Raw genomic sequence first — 16,944 nt, 5'->3', positions numbered from 1 at the left:
TGCTTTGAAATGAATATGAAAATGCCAAATCAATTCTTAGTATAAAACATTTCACAGTTTCATAAGCTGTTTATAAAGTGTAATGTATCATTACATCAGCTTTTGTTTTTATACTCATTTCTTGTTTCTTGTCCCATAATTGCTCAAGTGATTTTACTAGAACCCTACCCCCGTCCCAGGCTTATAATTGTTTCTACACCTCTGGTTCCATTATTGTTTAATACATTGCAGAGGATATTATCTTGGCTGCCATGTTGTCTTTTTCTCCTTCTGCCTCCAGTGTCCTTTCTTCCTTTGTTTTGTGTTTGCTTCAATTCTCTTTTGTACTGCTTATTTGTTCCAATTCTTTATGATATTATTTGTCTCACTGTTATTCCTGTCCTCATCCCTAGTACATGACCGAACTGGAGGAAGACATACGAAAACTGTGTGTACATTTTCTTCAGAAGAAGATGTTCAGGGCCTGGTTTAACGTGGTCAGGGAGGCCAAGACTGATTCCCAGAGCAAGCACAAGATTGCGGTGGAACATAGCGACAGGTGAGGTTCTGATTTCTGAGAAAATTCACCCAGACTTCACAGCTGCTCTGCAATATATTGTTTTATGTTTATTTATTTACTTTGAGAGAGAGAACATGAGCGGGGAAGGGGCAGAGAGAGACAGAATCCCAAGCAGGCTCCACATTGACAGCATGGAGCCTGACTGATGTGGGACTCGATCTCAGGAATAGTGAGATCATGCCCTGAGCCTAAATCAAGAGTCGGACACTCAGGAGCCACCCAGGAGCCCCCCCGCCCTTTTTTTTTTTTTGTATTTTACAGAGAGAAAAACAGCAATCAAGACACGAGTTGGAGGGAGGCAGAGAGAGAGGGAGAGAGAATCTTAAGCACATTCCACACTCAGCATGGAGCCTGACATAGGGATCCATCTCACCACCCTAAGATCATGACCTGAGCTAAGATTAAGAGTCAGATACTTAACCGGCTAAGCCACCCAGGCACCCCTGCTCTGGAGTATATTCTATGCCCAGAATATGTCTGAAAGATGAGGTGGGGGCTAGGAGAGCTGGACACTCGAAGATACCAGAGAAGGGTAAGAGTCCTAGCTTGCCCACTGACTACAAGGATGAAGGCAAGGCAGTGAACTCCTAGAGCTCCAGGGTCCCAGTCTTAAAATGAGGAGGAGGATGCCTGCCCTCTCTACCTCTCTACCTCACAGGGGCTTCCCAGAGGATAAAACGATAGGAAATCCATGAAACACACCTGAGCAAAATGTATCGTATACTTTATTAGTCATATAGGTTTATCTTTTAAGTTCAATTATTTTAACATTTATTGTGAAATATAACACAAATATAGAAAAGTGTGCTTAAATCAATCATACAAATACAGCCTACTGAATTACTGTGAATTGCACACTCGTGTCACCATCACTCAGGTCAAGAAACAGGACATTGCTGGCCCCTACAAATCCCCACGGGCAACTTCCTAATTGCAAGCCCTGCCCTTCCCTCCTAAAGGTAAACTACTCTCCTGACTTTTAAATAATGAGCACATCCTGGGGCACCTGAGTGGCTCAGTCGGTTGAGCATCCGACTTCAGCTCAGGTCATGATCTTACCATCCATGAGTTTGAGCCCCACGTTGGGCTCTGTGCTGACAGCTGGGAGCCTGGAGCCTGCTTCGGATTCTGTGTCTCCCTCTCTCTCTGCCCCTCCCCTGCTCGCGCTCCATCTTTCTTTCTCTCAAAAATAAACATTGAAAAAAAATTTAATAAAAAAAAAAAAACAACAAGCACATCTTTGTGTTTCTTTTCCCTTTGACCTAAGGATGAAGCCTTCAAGGCTATAATTTCATGTTGCCTGGTTTGGAACTTTATATAAGTGAAATCACATTGCCATATTTTTATAGTACAGTGATGTTTCATTTAATCCAGTGTCCTTGCAGAATAAGCTATTCTATGTAAGTTTTTTCTTGGTTTTCTACTTTTAGGCATTTTGGATAGAAATGTTCTAAATTTCATTACATACTTCCCTTTGAGAGTAAATAAATGACCTATGTTTTGGTGATCGGTTGTCATTGCTTATGAGCATAATGTGGTGGGCATATATCTCTAAGCTCTGAGGTGGCAAGATTGTTGTGTAGGTAGAAAAGTGACCCTTTCCTCATTACACCCAGATTCATTTTTGGTTGCTTTGTTTTCATTTGTGTGTATGTGCCTATGTGAGTGTCTGGTTTTTATAAAAGTGTTCCTATCTTGTTGCTGCTAGGGTGCCCACCACCAACAAAGCCTGCTCACCCTTGTTTAATTTACAGGTTACTGAAATCTGTGGGCTGGGAAAACCTCAGTAAGTTGATTCTAATTTTGTCTAAAATAAAATAAGCAAAGAGGGGCGCCTGGGTGGCTCAGTCGGTTAAACGTCCGACTTCAGCTCATGTCATGATCTCGTGGTTCATGAGTTTGAGCCCCAAGTCAGGCTCTGTGCTGACAGCACGGAGCCTGCTTTGAACATTTAATTTTTTTTTAACCTTTATTTTTGAGACAAAGGGAGAGACAGAGCGTGAACAGGGGAGGAGCAGAGAGTTAGGGAGACAGAATCTGAAGCAGGCTCCAGGCTCTGGGCCATCAGCACAGAGCCCAACGCGGGGCTCGAACTCACAAGCTGTGAGATCATGACCTGACTTGAAGTCGGATGCTTAACCGACTGAGCCACCCAAGTGCCCCAGCACAGAGCCTGCTTTGGATTCTTCCTCTCTCTTTGGAGACTCTTTGGAGTCTTCCTCTCTCTGTGTTCCTCCCCTGCTCGCATTCTCTCTCTCTCTCTCTCTCAAAAATAAATAAAAGACTAATAGATAAATAAACTAATTAAAATAAAATAAAATAAAATAAAATAAAAGTAAGCAATGAGAAAGGGTACTCAGAGGATTTGCCTTTGAATAAACACTTCAGTTTGAAGGTTGAAGTTTCCTCATGTGACCCTGGATAAATAACCTTTTGAAGCCTCCTCATTCCCTGTTTGTAAAATGAGAATAACAACAGAACCAATCTTAGGGAGTTGTTGAGAAGACTAAACAGGCTAACACAGTACCTCACTTAGTGCATGCTTAGCCCCAAATAATAGCTATGTTTTGTTTACTGTCATTATTAATGTGTTGTTATTAAACATCTTGTTTGTGCACTTTTCTTTCTGTTTCTCGGCTGCCATGTACAGACTGAGAGACTTACTGGGGCGGCCGCACAGGACAGCTAAGAGAGGGCTTTCGCACACACCAGAGGGTGGGGTACAGTGTCAGTGTTTCCCTTTTCAGGCAAGGAGACTGAAGCTACAAGCAGATAGGTAAACTGCCCAAGGCACACAAATAACAAATGGTGGAGCCTGGCCTCTGATTCAGGCTTTCTGACTCCAAACCATTCTCTTCTTGCTATATCCATCTCCTTCCCCAGTTTTCTAATTCAATCTAATTCAATGTAAACTATAAAATATAGTAGTAAAATAGTGGTCCTATTCACTGAATATTCAGTTATGAAATCAATGTGGGAATCCACACATTCAACAAGAAATAAATTCTCGACCAGTGTCTATTTGATATAAAAGCATCGCGGAAAACTCATGGCTTCGCTCTTTGCTCCATTCCCTGGTCACCAGCCCCATTGGCCTCCTGGTGTTCCTCAGACAAACCTCATGTCTGCTTCACAGTTTTCACAGCTTTCACATGACCTGGATCAATGCACCTCCCTGACCACCCCATCTCCTGTCTATCCACTGACATGCCCTGTTTTCTTCACAGCACTTGAGACTCTCTGAAATTACATAATTTATTGTTTACACATTTATTGTCTGTCCCTTCCAGCAGTGGAAGGGCCACATCTGGCTCACTACTGTGTTTTCAGTGTGTGACAATGCCCAGTACACGGGTGCACAGTAGATACTTGGTACATAAATGAACGGATTTTCTTACAGGAATGACACTGTAATTTAGTCACGGGTCTTTTAAAAGGACCTTTAACAAGTTGATATTCAAAGTTCTTATTCAGTGTTGTATGAATGAAAGAATATTGTCTAGAAAAGCTGTGGGTGAAAGAGAAGGAAAGAGAGACATTTGTTAAGTGTCAGGCCTCACCTTAAAGTTGCAGTAATTCTGTCACATGATCCTAATAAGAGCATGAGGTGTAATCTTATATATCTGTATCACTTCTCAATATATTACTTTATAATTACATATAGATTTCTAATTTTATAAATCTGGAATTTTATACTTGGTGGGGATGTCAGCCAGACCTAAGTGTCTCATTATCACTACTTCCTGTGTAGTTCTGCAGTTAGAGCTCAGCTGTATGCCTGTCCAGTGCCTCTCAGATGAACTGGTATATATTTATATTTTTATACTATAGATACTATTCTATTTGTTTTACATATGTGATGGCATTGGATAAATGACATCTCCATGATTAAGCAATTATTGTTATCCTCATTGTTTTTCTTTTAATTCCAGTATAATTAACATATAGTGTTAGTTTCAGATGTACAATATAGTGATTCAACAATTCTATACATTACTCAGGGCTCATAACAATAAGTGCACCCTTAATCCCCTTCACCTGTATTATCCATTCCCATACCCCTCTCCCCTCTGGTAACCACCAGTTCTTTATATTTAAGAGCCTGCAGGAGGGAGCTGTTTGTCTCCTTTTTTCTTTGTTTTGTTTTCCACATGTAAGTGAAATTGTGGTATTTGTCTTTCTCTGACTTATTTCACTTAGCATTATACCCTCTAGATCAATCCATGTTGTTGCAAATGGCAAGATTTCATTCTTTTTTATGGCCTTCATAAATACTTCATCATATATATACCACATCTTCTCTATTCATCTATTGATGGACACTTGTGTTGCTTCCATAATGTGGCTATTGTTTTTTTGTTTTTTGTTTTTTTTTTAATTTTTTTTATGTTTATTTTTGAGACAGAAACAGAGCATGAATGGGGGAGGGGCAGAGAGAGAGGGAGACACAGAATCTGAAGCAGTTCCAGGCTCTGAGCTGTCAGCACAGAGCCCAACACAGGGCTTGAACCCACGAACTGTGAGATGATGACCAGAGCCAAAGTCGGACGCTTAACCAACTGAGCCACCCAGGTGCCCCCATACTGTGGCTATTGTAAATAATGCTGCAATAAACATAGGGGTGCATATAATTTCAAATTAGTGTTTTCACACTTTTGGTAAATACCCAGTAGTGGAATTACTAGATCATAAGGTAGTTCCGTTTTCAATTGTGGTAAGAACCTCCATACTGTTTTCCAGTGGTTATACTAGTTTGCATTCCCAACAGTGCACAAGGGTTCCTTTTTTCTCTACATCCTCGCCCATATTTGTTGTTTCTTGGGTTTTCAATTTTAGCCATTCTGACAGGTGTGAGGTGATATTTCATTGTGGTTTGGATTGCATTTCCCTGATAATGAGTGATGCTGAGCATCTTTTAATGTGCCAGTTTGCCATCTGTATGTCTTCTTTGGAGAAATGGGTCTTTCATGTCTTCTGCCCATTTTTAAATTGGATTGTTTGTGTGTGTGTGTGTGTGTGAAATTTTAAGTTCTTTATATATTTTGGGTACTAACCCCTTATTTGATATATCATTTACAAATATCTTCTCCATTCAATAAGTTTTCTTTTTGTTTTGTTGATTGTTTTCTTTGCAGAAGCTTTTTATTTTGATGTAGTCCCAATAGTTTCTTTTTGCTTTTGTTTCCCTTGCCTTAGGAGACATATCTAGAAAAATGTTGCTATGGCTAATATCCAAGAAATAACTGCCTGTGCTCTCTTCTAGGATTTTCATGGTTTCAGGACTCACATTTAGGTCTTTAATCCATGTTGAATTTTTGTGTATGGTGTAAGAAAGTGGTCCAGTTTCTTTCTTTTGCATAAACTGTCCAGTTTACCCAATATGTTTATTGAAGAGACTTTTTGCCATTGTATATTCTTGCCTCCTTTGTTGAAGATTAACTGCCCATATAATCATGGGTTTATTTCTGAGTTCTCTATTTTGTTCCATTGATCTGTGTGTCTATTTTTGTGCCAGTTCCATTCTGTTTTGATTACCACAGCTTTGTAGTATATTTTGAAATCTGGGATTGTGATACCTTCAGTTTTGTTCTTCTTTTTCAAGACTGCTTTGGCTATTCAGTCTTTTGTGGTTCTATACAAATTTTTGGATTATCTGTTCCAGTTTTGTGAAAAATGCTGTTGGTATTTTGATAGGGATTGCATTAAATCTGTTTTGTTCTCCCAATTCATAAGCATGGAATATCTTTCCATTTGTTTGTGTAATCTTCAATTTCTTTCATGCATGTTTAGTTTTCAGAGTACAGGTCTTTCACTTCCTTAGTTTATTCCTAGGTATTTTATTATTTTTGGTGCACTTGTAAATGGGATTTTTTTCTTAATTTCTTTCTGCTACTTCATTGTCAGTGTATAGAGATGCAATGGATTTCTGTATATTGAATTTGTATCCTGTGACCTTAATAAATTCATTTATCAGTTCTAGTTTTTTGGTCGGGTCTTGAGGGTTTTCTATAGGTAGTATCAATCATCTTCAAATAGTGAAAGTTTTACTTCTTCCTTACCAATTTTGATGTTTTTTATTTCTTTTTCTTATCTGATTGCTGTGACTGATTGCTTTTTCTTGACTGACTGCTGTGTTCAACAATATTATGTTGAACAAAAATGGTGAGAATGGACATCCTTCTCTTATTTCCTGATCTTAAGGAAAAGCTCTGTGTTTCACCATTGAGTATGTTATTTGTGGGTTTTCCATATACAGCCTTTATTACGTTGAAGTATGTTCCCTCTAACCCTACTTTGTTGAGGGTTTTTATCATGAATGAATGTCATACTTTGTCAAGTGCTTTCTCTGCATCTACCAAAATGATCATATGGTTTTTATCCTTTCTCTTAGTGATATGATGTATCACACTGATTTGCACATATTGAACCACCCTTGCATCACTGGAATAAATACCACTTGATTGTGGTGAATGTTTTTTTTAATGTATTGTTGGATTCAGTTTGCTAGTGTTTTGAGGATTTTTGTATTTATGTTCATCAGAGATTGGCCTTTAGTTCTCTTTTTTTGTATTGTATTTATCTTGTTTTGGTATGTGTTTAATACTGGCCTCATAAAATGAATTTGGAAGCTTTCTTTCCTCTACTATTTTTTGGAATAGTTTGAGAAGAATAGGTTATCAACTCCTCTTTAAATGTTTGGTCGAACTCACCTGTGAGTTTGTCTGGTCCTGGACATTTGTTTGTTGGGAGTTTTTTACTGATACAATTTCATTGCTGGTAACTGGTCTGTTCAAATTTTCTATGTTTCTAGGAATTTACACATTTCTTCTAGGTTGTCCAATTTGGTGGCATATGGTTTTTCATAGTATTATAATCCTTTGTATTTCTGTGCTATTGGTTGTTATTTCTCCTCTTTCATTTCTGATTTTGAGTCCTCTTTTTTTTTTTTTTTTAATGAGCCTGGGTAAAGGTTTATCAATTTTGTTGATCTTTTCAAAGAATGATCTCCTGGTTTCACTGATGTGTTCTGTTGTGTTGTTTCTTGTGTTTTTGTTTTGTGTTTTAGTTTCTATGTCATTTATTTCTGCTCTAGCCTTTCTTATTTTCTTCTGGTTTGGGCTTTGTTTGTTCTTCTTGTTGTAGCTCCCTTATGTGTAAGGTTACGTTGTTTATTTGAGATTTTTCTTGCTTTTTGAAGTACGTCTGTGCTGTATAAACTTCCCTCTCAGAACAGCTCTGGCTACATCCCAAACATTTTGAACCATTCTATTTTCATTTTCATTTGCCTCCATGTATTTTTTGACTTCCTGTTTGATTTCTTCATTGACTCTTTCATTGTTTAGTAGCATGTTATTTAACCTCCATGTATTTGTGGTCTTTCCAGATTTTTTCATGTGGTGGATTTCTAATTTCATGGCATTGTGGTCAGAAAAGATGCATGGTATGACTTTGATATTTTTGAATTTGTTGAGACTTGGTTTGTGGCCTAACATCTGATCTGCTCTGGAGAATGTTCCATGTACACTTGAAAAGAATATGTATTCTGCTGTTTTAGGATGGAATGTTCTGAATATATCTGTTAGATCCATCTGGTCCAATATGTCATTCCAAGCTATTGTTTCTTTGATTTTCTGTTTGGATGATCTATCCATTGATAAAAGTGGGGGGTGTTAAGGTCCCCTACTATTATTGTATTACTATTGATTACTTTCTTTATGTTTGTTATTAGCTGCTTTATGTATTTAGGTGTTCTCTTGTTGGGTGCATAATTAATTGTTATATCTTCTTGTTGGATTGTTCCCTTTATGATTAGGTAGTACGCTTCTTTGTCTCTGCCATAACACACGGTAATTAAAATGGCAAAGAGTAGTGATAAAGAGAGTTTTAAAATCAGCAAAAGAAAAGTTACATTCAAGGAAAACCCCATAAAGCTATCAGCTGATCTTTTAGCAGAAGTATTGCAGACCAGAAGGGAGTGGTATGATACATTCAAAGTGGTAAAAGGAAAAAAATCTACAACTACCAATATTCTATCCAACAAGGCCATCATTCAGAATGGGAGAGATAGAGTTTCCCAGACCAAAACAAAAATTAAAGAAATTCATCACCACTAAACCAGCCCTACAAGAACTGTTAAAGGGAACTCTTTGAGTGGAAAGGAAAGACCATAAGCAGGAGTAAGAAAAGCAGGAAGCACAAAAGCAGTAAAATTAAGCATATCTATAACAATCAGTCAAGACAGGCACCTGGATGGCTCAGTCAAGCATCCAACTTCGGCTGAGGTCATGATCTCATGGTTCGTGAGTTCAAGCCTTGCAGCAGGCGTTCTGCTGTCAGCACAGAGCCTGCTTCAGATCCTGTCTCCCTCTCTCTCTGCCCCTCTCCCACTCATGCTCTTTCTCAAAAATAATCATTTTTAAAAAATTGGTCAAGAGATTCACAAAATTAAAAAATGTAAAGTATGACACAATATACCTAAACCAAGGTGGGGTAGATAAAAATTTCATACTTTTATTATTTTTTTTTACTTTTATTCTTTTTAATGTTTATTTTTGAGAGAGAGAGACAGAGTATGAATGGGGGAGGGGTACAGAGAGAGTGAGACACAGAATCAGAAGCAGGCTCCAGGCTCTGAGCCCTCAGCACAGAGCTCAATGTGGGGCTTGAACTCAGGACCCATGAGATGATCTGAGCTGAAGTTGGATGCTTAACCGACTGAGCCACCCAGGTTCCCCTTATTTTTATTTTTTAAATTTAATGCTTTTAGAATGGGTTCTAAACTTAAGTGACCATCAATTTAATACAGACTGCTATATGCAGAAGATGTTATATATAAACCTAACAGTAACCACAAATCGATACCTGGTAATAGATATGCAAAAAATAAAGAGAAATGAATCCAAGTATGTCACTAAAGAAAGCCAGTACACCATGAGAGGAGAGCAAGAGAAGAAAGGAGCAGAGAAGAACTGCAAAAATAACCATGAAACAAGTAACAAAATGGCAATAAGTACATACTTGTCAATAATTGCTTTTAATGTAATGGACTAAATGCTCTAATCAAAAGACATAGGATGGAATGGATAAAAAAGCAAGACCTATCTATATGCTGCCTTTAAGAGACTCATTTCAGACCTAAAGACACTTGCAGATTGAAAATGAGGGGGTGGAGAAACATTTATCATGCAAATGGAAGTGAAAAGAAAGCCAGGGTAGCGATACTTACAGCAGACAAAATATAGTTTATTTTTTGTTGTTTGTTTATTTTGAGAGAGAAAGAGAGAGAGCACAAACTGGGGAGGGGTAGAGAGAGGAGGAGAGAGAGAGTCCTAAGCAGGCTATGTGCTGTCAGCACAGAGCCCAGCAAGGGGCTCAAACTCATGAACCGTGAGATCATGACCTGAGCTGAAATCAAGAGTCAGATGCTTAGCTGACTGAGCCACCCAAGCGCCCAGCGCCCAAAATAAACTTTAAAACAAAGACTGTAACAAGTGACAGAGAAGTACTTATATTTCTGATATTGCCTCAGTACTATCTATAGTTCTGAAGCATTTTGGAATGATAGGCCCCTTCATAGGAATAACAGTCACAGACCTACTACACCCCCAGAAATGGGCATATGCACATCTCATACAATGTTACACAAAATGTCAAAGAATCTGTGGACCTCACGTTAAGAATTCTTATGTTGGTGACTCACAACACATTTGTTAACACAATACATGCACATGTCATCTATCAAGACCTACTTGCCAAGCATAAAAAATGCCTAATAACATGGTGTCTGGCTCCCATAATTCAGCAGAAAATGAAGAGTAGATAGATACATGCTTATATACAGACCATAAATAAGTGCGAAACCAATGATTGTGACCATGTGCTGTAAGAGGAGTTCAGAGGAAAGAAAGATAAATGCAGGCAAAGATAGTCTAGGAAGATTTTTCTCGAGGGGGCAGACCATTTCCATTAGGGCAGAACAGTAGGAGATAAAATGTACAAGTCAGAAAGGGGGAGGGGAGCCAGGAGAAAGATGTGAACAGAGGTAAGAGTCGGAAGACAGGGTTGAGGGCTGGGTGGCCAGACAGCTGAGGACAGTAGATGGAGAACTGGATAGGAGAAGGAAGAAAGCAAATGTAGCTGCACTCCTTGAAGCCTTTTTGTGCTTAACTTCCACCAACAAAAATCACCAATATCAGAAAGAGCAAATAACCATCAGCCACGGAACTAATGGGGACTGTGATGCCTTCTAGGGTTTTGTGAGAGAGTCAAGAAGCCAGAATAAATCCCATCTATGCCTCTAGTTGTGAAAATATAAACTCAGCTACTCTGCATTTTTGTTTCCACAACATAACTCTATTTGTAATTCCTTCTCCACACCATGCTGTTCTTGCCTCTTTGTCTTTACTCAAGACATGCTGTCTTCTAGAAAAGCCTTTTGTCTGACAAAAACTCCGTTCATTCTCTTTCAAAAATTTCAGATGCTCCTCACCACAAGACTGGTGAGTACCCTGTGCTTATCTGCACCATGGTAGCTCCTCACTGCACTGATCTGTTCACCAGGTTAACTCCCTGTGTGGGCGGAGACCATCTGGCTTACCTTCTCATTCCCAGTGTGCAGGTAGTTGCGTTATCCTAAAAGGCCACTGCAGGTCTCCCTAGCTGCAACATGTGACCCTCCAAAACTGTGATTCCAGAAATTGACATCAGGGTAATCTTTTCTCAACTGAAATTCAAGGCTGTTTTTGTTACTGGAGGTGATATTACCAGTGGCCTTTTTTATTTAAAAAAAATTTTTTTTTCAACGTTTTTTATTTATTTTTGGGACAGAGAGAGACAGAGCATGAACGGGGGAGGGGCAGAGAGAGAGGGAGACACAGAATCGGAAACAGGCTCCGGGCTCCAAGCCATCAGCCCAGAGCCCGACGCGGGGCTCGAACTCACGGACCGCGAGATCGTGACCTGGCTGAAGTCGGATGCTTAACCGACTGCACCACCCAGGCGCCCCTGTTACCAGTGGCCTTTTTAAACTATATACAGACACACCTCAGAGATCCTGTGGGTTCCATTCTAGGCCACTGCAATAAAGCAAATATCAGAATGAGTCAAATGAATTTTTTAGTTCCCCAGTACTTCTAAAGTTATGTTTACACTGTAACTATTAAATATGCAATAGAATTCTATGTCTTCAAAAAAATGTACATACCTTATTTAAAAATACTTTATTGCTAAAAAAGTCTGACCATCATCTGAGCTTTTAGGGAGTCATAATCTTTTCCCTGGTAGAGGAACTGCCTCAATGTTAATGATTGCTGACTGATCAGGGTGGTGGTTGGTGAAGGCCGGGGTGGCTGTAGCAATTTCTTAAGACAACAGTGAAGTTTGCTGCGTCAACTGACTCTTCCCCTCCCAAACAATTTCCTCTGTGGCACATGATGCCGTTTGATAACATTTTACCCACAGTAGAACTTCTTTTAAAATTGGGGTCGATGGCTCAGTCAGTTGAGCATCTGACTTCAGCTCAGGTCCTGATCTCACGGTTTGGGAGTTTGAGCCCCACGCTGGGCTCTGTGCTGACAGCTCAGAGCCTGGAGCCTGCTTCAGATTCTGTGTCTCCCTCTCTCTGCAACTCCGCAGCTCACGCGCACTCTCTCTCTCAAAAATAAGCATTAAAAAAAATTTTTTTTTAATTGGGGTCGATCTTCTGATCCCCTGCCACTGCTTTATCAACCAAGTTTATGTCCTATTCCAAATCCTTTGTTGTTTCACCAGTCTTCTTGGAATCTTTACAGGGGTAGATCCCATCTCAAGAAACCACTTTCTCTGCTTATCCATAAGAAGCAACTCCTCATCCGTTAAAGCTTTATATGAGATGGCAGCAATTCAGTCCCATCTTCAGGCTCCACTTGTGATTCTAGTTCTCTTGCTGTTTCTATCCCATCTGCAGTTACTTCCTCCACTCAAGTCTTGAACCCCACAAAGTCACCCAAGAGGGTTGGAATCAGCTTCTACCAAACTCCTGCAAATGCTGATATTTTGATCTCTTCCCGTGAATCACAAATGTTCTTAATGACCTCTAGAATAGTGACTCCTTTCCAGAAGGTTAATTTACTTTGCCCAGATCCATCAGAGGAATCACTATCTATGGCAGGTACAGCCCTAAGAAATGTTTATTTTTTGTTTTTTTATTTTAAAGAGAGAGAGAAAGTGGAAGGGGCAGGGGGAGAGGGAGAATCTTAAGAAGGTTTCACACTCAGCACAGAGCCCGATGAGCCGAAATCAAGAGTTGGATCCTCAACCCGACTGAGCCACCCAGGCGCCCCTAAGAAATGTGTTTCTTAGGTAATAAGACGTGAAAGTCAAAATTACTCCTTGATCTATGGGCTGCAGAATGGATGTTGTGTTAAGAGGTATGAAAACAGGGGCGCCTGGGTGGCACAGTCGGTTAAGCGTCTGACTTCAGCCAGGTCACGATCTCGCGGTCCATGAGTTCGAGCCCCGCGTCAGGCTCTGGGCTGATGGCTCAGAGGCTGGAGCCTGTTTCCGATTCTGTGTCTCCCTCTCTCTCTGCCCCTCCCCCGTTCATGCTCTGTCTCTCTCTGTCCCAAAAATAAATAAACGTTGAAAAAAAAATTTTTTTTTAATAAAAAAAAAAAAAGAGGTATGAAAACATTAGTCTCATTGTCCATCTCCTTCAGAGCTCTTGGGCGACCAAGTGCATTATCAGCAGTCATATTTTGCCAGGAATCTTTTTTTCTGAGCAATAGATCTCAACAGTGAGTTTAAAATATTCAGTAAACCATGCTGTTAACAGATGTGCTGCCGTCCAGGCTTCGTTGTCCCATTTACAGAGCACAGGCAGAGTGGATTTAGCAGAATTCTTACAGGCCCTAGGGTTCTTGGAATGGTCAGTGAGCACTGGCTTCAACTTCAAGTCGCCACTTGCCTTATCTCCTAACGAGAGAGTCAGCCTGTGCTTTGAAGCTCTGAAGCCAGGCACTGACTTCCTCTAAGAAAATCCTGGATGGTGTCTTCTTCCAAAATGAGACTGTTTTATCTACGTTGAAAATCTGTTGTTTAGCATGGCTACCACCTTCATGACTGATCTGAGCTAGACCTTCCAGATAACCTCCTGCAGCTTCTACATCAGCACCTGCTGCTTCACTGCGCACTTTTATGTCATGGAGAGGATTTTCCCCTTAAACCTCAGCAACCACCTTCTGCTAGCTTCCAACTTTTCTTCTGCAGCTTCCTCATCCTTGTCAGCCTAACTAGAATTGAGTTAGGGCCTTACTGTGGCTTAAGCTTTGGCTGAAGAGAATGTCATGGTTGGTGTGATCTTCTATCCAGACTAGTCAGACTTTCTCCGTATCAGCAATAAGGCTGTTTTGGTTTCCTAGTATTCCCGTGTTCACTGGAAAAGCATCTTAATTTCAAGAACTTTTCCTTTGCATTCACAACTTGGCTATTTGGCAAAAGGCGCCTAGCTTTTGGCTTCTCTTGGCTTTAGACGTGCCTTCCTCACTAAGCTTAATCATTTTTAGCTTCTGATTTGCAGTGAGAGGCATGCGACTCTTCCTTTCACTTGAACACATGGAGGCCAGTTATTAACTGACCTCATTTCAATATTGTTGTGTCTCATGGAATAGGGAGGCCTGAGGTGAAGGAGAGGGATGGGGAAACGGCTAGTCGAGCAGTCAGAACACGCACATTTATCACTTAAGTGTGCCGCCTTGTCTGTGCACGGGTTGTGGTGCCCCAGTTACAATGTTAGTATCAAAGGTCACTGATCCCAGATCACCATAACAAATACTGTGATAATGAAAATGCCTGAAATGTTGTGAGAATTACCAACATGCACCATAGGAACACGAAGTATAAGTAAATGCTATTGGAAAAGCAGAGCCGACTGACTTGGCTCAGTGCAGGGTTGCTGCCATAAACCTTCAGTTTATAAAAAATGCACTATCTGTGAAATGCAATAAAATGAAGTATGCCCATACGTCTAAGTGCCTGGGACTCAGTCTGTGACTGTGGTACTGCACTTGCGTTTCCAGCATCTTTGCCTTGAGGTGTTTGGCTGCTGGAGCCCTCAGTCCACTGGTTCTGTCTTGAGCACAAGGTGCAGGCTATGACCACATCACCCGGAATGTCTCATGGCCTGCATTTTCAGAGGCCACTGGGTGCTCCACTCAAATGTCACCTCAGAGAGGGTTTCCCTGACCCTGGATGAAAAATAAAAACCCATCAGTCACTCCATCCTGTTTCACTGCTTAATTTTCTTCATAGCACTTCTGTCTGAATTCCGATTCTGATCTCCGTATTTCTTATATAACATTTTATTCAAAGAATTATTCTTCTACTGATGGAAAGTAAACTTTTCCCTTGGTGTTTTACCTTTTTTTACTTTTTATTTTTAAAGGAGGATTCTCTGGATCACATTTCAGACGTGGAAGAAGTTTGCAAACTCTATGAAAGAGGAAAGAATAAAAGAAGAAAGGCGAAAGCAACTCCGGAGGAAGGTAGCTGAAATTCTCCCAGACTTCCAGATGCCCGCACCACCGTGACTCCCGTGGCAGCAGCAGACGCAGGCCCTCGTGTCCCAGGAGTCCTTGGGGGACGGTGTGCACGCGCAGTGCGACGTGTGGGATGGCCATCCGCACATATGTGCATATGCCTGCTTTGTGTTCTGTCAAATACTTCTTGGACTGGAGGAATTATCTGGGGAATTTTCACTTCATTCTTTGACTCTTCTTGGATTGCTAATTCATTAAAGCATTCATCACAGCAGGAGCATTCAGAAGAACAGTCTAAAGCTCAACTGTTCAAATGTATCCTATATATTTTTAGCATCATAAACTTTAAAAGGGGACAAGTGTTTGCTTGCCTGAGTCTTTGAAGGAAAACGTGTCCTTATGGTTTAACATTGGTCGTTGACAAATGTACCTTCGATAGAAATTAAAGGTAGTGAGTATTTGGAAAAGGAGTCACAGGTGCTCAGTTGTCTAGAAGGTCAGACATGCTGTGAGGCCCCATCCTTCTGCCCACCCCTGATGGAAAAGCACGTATCAGACGGACTTCCATGCAGCTGTGGCAAAGGGCCGGCAGTGGACCCTCATTTCAGAGAAACTGCGGCATCAGAGATCCCTCCCTTTGGAGCATCCTGACCAGTGTGAAGGGGATTCCAAAAGCCAACGGCTCCATCAGAAGCAGTCCGGAAGTTTGTTAACGTGTGTGTTCATGCTCACAGCTGCGGCTTCTAGGTAATACACCCGGTCTGTCTTCTAGTCTTCAGCTCAGTTTGATCCACGTACGGAGATACTTCTCTCTGATTCAAAGAAGGATTTACCTTTAAGGTGCAGAAGACTATAAACACTGAAAAATGCTCTCCTGTGGACTGTCTGAATTACGTGCTAGAAAAAAACACTTCCTCACAAACAACAGGTTTACTGTAACAAATCTAAGTATAATAGAGAAGGGCACCCAGTAAAACCAGAAGGCCCCTTGCAGCTCCGAGGTCACTACTGTTTGGTAACTGGAAATTTTAAGCTGGTAAAATAAAACCGCGTTTGCTGTTCAAGAAACCGCTGTTGTCTCTCGCTCCCTAGAAGGGATGTGCTGTTGTGCCACTGGCACAGCCACCCCCATCCTTTGTCTCCGGAACACATGTGAGGATTTACTCAGAACTGACAAAACGCCCTCGACCGAACTTTATTTCTTCTACAGAGTCCCTGTCCCCACACATCCTTTCCTTTCATGTGAGTATGCAGGTGTCAGCTAAAAACTCTTTTTAAGACCAATAGGCACCAAAGAAAGTGGGACTGAAACGAACTCGTGCTTAATCTCTTTCCATCCAAATCACCCTCCACCACCCTTGCGTGTGGTGCAGCACAGAACCCTGGTGACCATTAGCACCCAGATGCCAAATATCAACTTTAGGGCAGTGCCAGGCCTGCAGATAAGGAAGGATGAACCCCTTAAGTCAACATGCCAAGGGCCCAAGTAAATCTCATAAAGCTTAGGTTTTCTCTCTTAAGCGTTCCTTTATTTCTCCTTCACCTCAAGCATCAAATTAGATAGTGAGTCTTTAGCAACCCATATTGTGACTGGGCCAGTGAGGACTTTTTACCTATTTCGGGAACCTTCTAAAGACACGGGAAAATCACTTTGTCAGTGACCTCTGCTTCTTGCTGGACTATCCTGAGACATGATTAGAAATATTACTGCTGACAGAATGTCCAAATAAGCAGGATGCCTGGCCTATAAAACTAGAAAATGTAACCAGCAGGAAAAGGACAGTTCAGGGCTAGGGGTAACTTAGGTCACAGGACGGGGACCCCTCAGTGGCCAAAGCAGCCGCCCAGCTCTGACACAGGCTTCCCTTACAG

General features: G+C 40.9%; 1 protein-coding gene across 2 annotated transcripts in view; it reads left to right on the top strand.

Annotated features, from left to right (window-relative positions):
- CCDC191 (coiled-coil domain containing 191) overlaps positions 1–16,140 on the top strand; it is an 89,921-nt gene extending 73,781 nt beyond the window's left edge. For both annotated transcript variants that reach the window (XM_043594214.1, XM_043594213.1), the window contains exons 16-17: positions 393–538; positions 14,979–16,140. In XM_043594214.1, coding sequence (XP_043450149.1) covers positions 393–538; positions 14,979–15,123 — 291 coding nt within the window. In that variant the 3' untranslated portion in view covers positions 15,124–16,140. The remainder of the gene's footprint in view (positions 1–392; positions 539–14,978) is intronic.
- The last annotated feature ends 804 nt before the right edge of the window (positions 16,141–16,944 follow it).

The sequence above is a fragment of the Prionailurus bengalensis genome, chromosome C2 (genome assembly GCF_016509475.1).
Source record: "Prionailurus bengalensis isolate Pbe53 chromosome C2, Fcat_Pben_1.1_paternal_pri, whole genome shotgun sequence".
Taxonomy (NCBI): Eukaryota; Metazoa; Chordata; class Mammalia; order Carnivora; family Felidae; genus Prionailurus; species Prionailurus bengalensis.
This window is presented reverse-complemented; position numbering and strand designations above follow the sequence as displayed.